Here is a 6,389-nt window from a genome sequence, read left to right as displayed (position 1 = left end):
TACTTACTAAACATCCATCTTTTTCTGCCATCCCTGCTCCTCAAAGTTCCATCTCCAATTCCTTATTCGGAATGCAGACCAGAGAAGCTGTTCATTTTAGCATGTATGATTTTAGGTGTATGTACTGTTCACCGCCTGAAATGAAACTTTCATCTTCATTTGAAGTTCTTTCCACTGTAGGCCATCTCGTCCAGCAAATTGTTCACTCACAGCATGTCATGTCACACATTTACATTTTTAGAACAAAACACATTTTATTGGCAAAGATACTGGGATTATCAAAGACCCTTATGTAGCCAACACAGGAAAAAAAAAACTTTTTTTTTCTTCCAGTCCTATATGTTTACGTTTCTGTACTTTATGATTTTTCAACTTCAAGAATCTTTGGCACCATAGTATAGACATAGATATGGATGTCACCATGAAACTTGATAAAGTACACGGAAGGATTGGCTAGAACTTGGTAAACAACCTTTCCGAACTTTTTGGAACCATCTTTTCTGGTGTACTCCACCCAGTTACCAATCAACACATCACTGTCATCTCCTGATCTCTCCTCAGCCGGAGGAGTGTCTGGAATCATGTGGAGGTTACCTTCCTTGTAGTCATCCAGGAGCTGATAAGCATAGAGAGCTGGATCCTTCTTGTAGGTAATGTAAAACAAATCCTTCATGATTGGCACCTGGGCTAGCACCACCCCCCTCCAGTTGACCTCAGAGCCATCTTTCCTCTCAAATTTGTGTTGTACCGCTCTGCCAACCAGGGCTCTGGCGAGGTGGGCATCCCTCACCTGAGGAAATACTACTATGGGAGGCAAAACCTTAAGGTTTAAAATCCTGTCATCACTGTAGAGCTCCAGTACGTAGATGCTGTCAATTCCATCATACTTCACCAAGTAAAGAGAAGGGTTTGTTGGCAGTTGATCTAGAACTATGGCCTTCCATTGGGTGACAGGCTCATTACCTTCCTTCCAACTGTGAGAAATTCTGCAGCTGACAATATTCCTCAGGGTGTTGGAAGAAGACTTCCTCCTCCTCTTCTTCATGAGGGATGACATGCTAAGCCTCTTCAAAGGTGTTTTCTTCTACATGGCTGTAGCCTTGCTGTGGTATACCACACCAAACCCAGGCAGATGTCTTGTGGCTATCATTCTGTGTTCAAATATACTTGCCCATTGCCTTGGATTGAAGATATTGCCTGTTTAAACCAGACACAATGCTGTTGCTACTGTCATATATATGAGTTACTGAAAGGCAATGGGTGTAGGGTGGGAGAGAATGCAGGACCAAGGCTCTTCTCTAATGGAATTTTTGAGCAGGTCAAGAAGGTTATGCTAAACATGTTTGGGCTTCTAAACTTAATTTAATCAAAATAAGAAGCTCATAATCCAGCTATAGTGGCACACACATTTAATCCCAGCTTTCAGAAGGCAGGGTCAGGCAGATTTCTGACTTAGAGACCAGCCTGGTCTACAAAGTGAGTTCCAGGGCAGCCAGTGATAGACAAAGAAAAAATGTCTCCAAATCAGCTACAACATTAACAACTAAAACAAAAAACCAACAAAAACAAAACAAAACATACAAACAAAAAACAAAAAAGAAAAACAAACAAAACAAAACAAAACAAACAATCAAATCAGAAGTTAATAGGAGATGGTAGTAACCCAAATCTTTAATCCTAGTACTCAAGAGGCAGAGGGAGGCAAACCTTAGTGAGATAAAGGCTAGTCTATTCTACAAAGTGATTTTCCTAACAGCCAAAGCTACACACAAACACACTCAAAGTAAAATTAAACACCCATCCAAAGAAAAAACAAACAAACAAAACAACAACAACAACAACAAACAAATAAATAAAGGAAACAAGGAAATTATCAAAGGGAAATTAACAAGTAATTCTCGAGAGCTCAGAATAATATACTCAAATGAATATGTCTTCAGCCCTGAGCTAATTTGCCTCTGCTGAGGAACATCTCCTTGCATGTCTATGTCAATGTGGAAGTTGGTATGCCTTTTACCCAAAATGATCAAGGAGAGAACAGAATAAAGAAAATGAGCCAGAGTTGTCACCTACCCTCTCTTGTACCTGCAAGCTGTGAAATAGGTGGCAATATTCACAAATATCCCAGGGACACAGCACACCACTGGCCTTCTGTATTGTGTTACCTGACCCAGCCTCAGGATTATTTGGTGATTATTTGCCACTGCAACTCCGGCCTCAACAAGTCCAGGCAATATCAGCCATTTAGAAGTTACATCTTCTAAAATACATAAGGACAATGAAGAGCTTTGGCATTTTAATGGAATTTTGAAGGAGATATCGTTAGCAAGGATAATAAATTCAGGAGATCAACTAAACTGGATCAACCATGCCCCTGGCCCCAAACATGGGAGAATTTAGACTGTACAGTTACTCAGTGTGGGAGGGAAAACTTTCAGCTTTCTATAGCTATGATGGTCCCAGTTACTTCATAAATGTACTTACCCAAAGAAAATGTCTTAGTCGTCAAGATTCTGTCTTTTGATACAGACCAGGCCACAAAAGCTTGAGGAACAAGTTGGAGTTCAGGAGCTGGCTTGCCTTTCACAGACCACTGGGAAAATAGTGGACACACCTTCTAGGCATTCTAGTGTCTCTAAGTGGAATAGATGTGCAATCTATGGCCAGTGCTCTGTGACATCACCTAGTTCAGCTTGCATCATAGAACCACACTCATGCTGGTTCCTTCCCTAATTACACTCAGAAACATTAACCATCTAGGCTTTACCTTTTCATATGGCCTCCTAGAAATCCAAAATGAAATCCCTACAGAAATGCCCTGATGACCTGAGTCACATTCTGCCCAAGTAAATCACTCTTGTATTGTTTATATTTTTTGGTGGTTGGGTTTCTGTTTGTTTGTTGATTGCTTTGTTTTGCTTTTGTTTTTGTTTTCCTCCTGTGAAAGCCTTCAGTTTCTGATTCACCAACATCCTTGGTGGTTATTTTCCCTGTTCCAAACTTTCCCTGGTTATCTTTAAACTGTTCTTAGTGTCAGAAATGGTGCCAGACTCTTTGAGGCAGCACACTGGATAGCACATCAAAATTCTGTTTATGAAAACCCAAAGTTAGAGCAATTACTATTTTATTCAAACAAAGCAGGAATTTTACAGTGTTAAGTACCTTGTATTGAAGCCAGTTGCAACCTTGAATCATGGATTGTTTGTAAAATGAAAAGACAATCTAGCTCTTGGTCCTGCCTTCAAAGTTGTGATAAAGTTAAACAAACCCAATATCAACCAGTCATGTTTTAAAGTCCTTTAAAATTATTCAGTATTTCTGGTTACAAGTAATTTCATAGATTAAATGCAGTAAAACAGGGTGAAATAGATTTGATAATTTTACTTTTGAAATATGGGTAGACAAAATATTGAACGCTGGTAAGTATGGAATTTATTTACAAATTAGCGGGCACTTTAATTTTTCATGCCATATAGATCTTTAGTTCTTCCAGAAACATCAATTTCTGACCCTTCCATGGTCCAAACCACACTTTGTATATCCTTTTCATAGATGATGACACTACCCATAGTGGGCTAGTCCCTTCAACAACAGCCATCCAAGAAAGATCCTTCCTTACTGGTGTGGCAACTGGCCAATGTGATGGAGGCAGTTCTTTATCTGCGGTTCTATATTCCCAGGTTGAGTTAACTAAAAAAAAAAAAAAAAAAAAAAAAAAAGAAGAAGCAAGAAGGACCATTACACATCCATATCATAAATGTTGATTGCCTTACTGTGTGTAATTAACACGCAATGTATTAATACTAGATGCCAACCACTTGATGAATGGCTTAAAACATGAGAGAGACTGAGAGAGAGAGTGACAGAGAGAGAGAGAGAGGGAAATAGAGAGAGAGAGAAAAAGAGAGAGAGAGAGAGAGAGAGGAGAGAGAACGGATGATAATGAGCTAAAGAATGAGAGAGAGAGAGTGACAGAGAGAGAGAAAGAGAGAGAGAGAGGGAGAGAGAGAGAGAGAGAGAATGAGAGAGAGTTTTTGATATTTCAATGGTTGTTTGATATTTCGAGCCCAGTGCCAAATCACTTTTAATGAAAACACAAATCCTAATTCTTTCTAAACGTCCCACCACCTGGAAAACTAACTTCTTTGAATATGTCATCTTCTGTGAGCCACAATTATTCAAACTAATATAGTATGTAAAAGAAATTGAAATCAAGTAATAATTCCCCATGCCACTTCTTGGAATATTTTATATTATTACTTTTCTTTTCTTAGAGGTTAGGGTTATTTGCATAACAAGAGACTAATCAGTCATCATTGTCACATCAGCCAAAGGCATCCTAACCCTGCCACATTTCTACTTGATTAATAACATTGGCATTTCTTATTTGTATGGAAACATATCCCTTCGTCCCGATTTAGTTAAAAGTGTGGGAACTGTCGATTTGCAATTAATTTTTTTCATAATGGGACAAAACAGAAGCCTACAGGATTCACTGTATTGCTCCTGGGAGCTGAAGATTTCTGTTCCATTCAATAAAATGTTATAAATATTATTTTAACACAAGCCTAAATTCGTGAAAAAGCGTTGTTTTCATATTTTAATTATTTACAGGTCGTTCTGTGCCATATAAAGGAAGGTAGAGAAGGAAAGGTGTTTTGGAGTCACTGACACACATTTAACTGAGGTCTCTTTGCATAGTACAAAATATACCCATCCACTATATCTGGGGAGTTTGCTTCAGGAACTCTAATGATATAAAGTCCTCAGGATTCTAGGCTAAGATAACAAAACACTGCATATAAGCTATGCAAGATAAGCTCTTGTATATTTTAATTATATTCATGTGTTTCTGCACACAGATCTGTACAGGTAAGTTCAGAGGCTAGGGAAGGGTATAGTATGATTTGCTCCTTCACTCCCTAATTTATCTGCTTTTGATAGGGTTTCCTGCTGAGCTAATAGTGAGGCTGACTTTCAGGAAGTCACAGTCATCTTCCTGTCTCTGCCCCTCCCAAAATCCTAAGCACTGGTGTTGTAAGTAAATGAACACACACATGAATTTGCCCCTGGGCCATCACCTCTGATCCTTCTTTATTTTAAATAATTTCTAGATTACTTTTGCCCTTAATGTAAATAAACTGCTATACAAGAGTTTGTTATTTAGGAGATGGAAATATAAGTCGTCTGTATATGTTCAGTACAGATATTGTATATTAAGAACTACATTCATTAATAACTTGAGAAATTCATACAATATATTTTGATGGAATTTACTTTCAAGTTCTCTTAATAACTCCTCCCGAACCAAAACCAGATCCATTTCCACCTAAATCCTCCTTCCAAATTCATGTCTCCTTTTCTCCCTTTTGATAAAACCCATTCAAATCAATTGTGTTGCCCATAAAATCTTGGATATGGGGCTACCAGTAGTGACTGGCCAACCTATAACCTTCAAAGGGCATACCTTTGATGAAAATGCCTCTCCATCTTTCATTAACTGTCCATAACTTCTCAAATGGGGATGATGGATAGTGAGAACCTACCACTCATTGATGGAAGGCACACTGGCCTGATGTTGTGCAGATAGAGACATACAGTTTCTCAATGACCTCTCTACCTTACAAGATTTCCACTATCTCTTCATTGAGGGATCCTAAGACTCATCTCCTCTACTTCTTGCCTCTTTCTGTGAGTATGTGTGTGTGTACAAGTGTGTCTATATTATAGATGTCTCATTTTACATCCAAGTCAACACATAGTGGTTTTTGCAATAAACGGCTGGCATTATTTCACATTAGGCAATATGCCTTGATGTAGATGGTTGGACTAAATACCACACTGAAACTGGAGATGGCTAGAAATCATCACAGTTCTTTGTAGTATAGGTGAAATTTACACCTTTGACCTAAACTTCTGGGTCCACCCTATGGCTTTAAGCTGGAAGGATAGGGGATCAAGACCCTTAACTTGCATTGCATTTTCCTTCTTCTTGAACTCATATTTAAAAAAAAAAAAAAAAAGCTCATGGAGGTGATGATTCTGTTGGCCTGGACGTTCTGCTTTTGTAACTGCTAGACAGAGATACCATTAAAGAGACAGATAGATCCTATCACGTTTTGTAACATAAAGAATTCTGTAGTGAAATGGGTTTGCAATGTCAGTCGTGGGTCTTTGATGAAGATTTTGTTCCGAAGTACAATGTTCAAAGGTAGAACAATATACACAATCTGAAAAGTGATTGGACCCTGAGGGCTTTAATCAATGAGTTAATTGATTGATGGGTGTGCATGGAAGGGGTGAGGCACTTGTAAAGAAACATGGTCATTGGGAACATGTCTTGGAAGGTATTTATTGTCTTTGGTCACTTCCTGTGTCGATGCTTACTG

The 6,389-nt window shown here is 38.6% G+C and overlaps 1 protein-coding gene across 1 annotated transcript; it reads right to left on the bottom strand.

The window, feature by feature from the left end:
• Window positions 1-239: 239 nt before the first annotated feature.
• On the bottom strand, window positions 240-2,624 carry Ssty1 (spermiogenesis specific transcript on the Y 1). The gene is made up of 3 exons (NM_009220.2): window positions 2,485-2,624; window positions 2,074-2,260; window positions 240-1,197 (listed from the first exon to the last, which is right to left on the bottom strand). Exon 3 carries the CDS (start codon window positions 1,055-1,057, stop codon window positions 359-361), a length of 699 nt encoding a protein of 232 aa, NP_033246.2. The 5' UTR covers window positions 1,058-1,197; window positions 2,074-2,260; window positions 2,485-2,624; the 3' UTR covers window positions 240-358.
• Between the last annotated feature and the right edge of the window lie 3,765 nt (window positions 2,625-6,389).

This window comes from Mus musculus, chromosome Y (genome assembly GCF_000001635.26).
Source record: "Mus musculus strain C57BL/6J chromosome Y, GRCm38.p6 C57BL/6J".
In the NCBI taxonomy this organism is placed as follows: Eukaryota; Metazoa; Chordata; class Mammalia; order Rodentia; family Muridae; genus Mus; species Mus musculus.
This window is presented reverse-complemented; position numbering and strand designations above follow the sequence as displayed.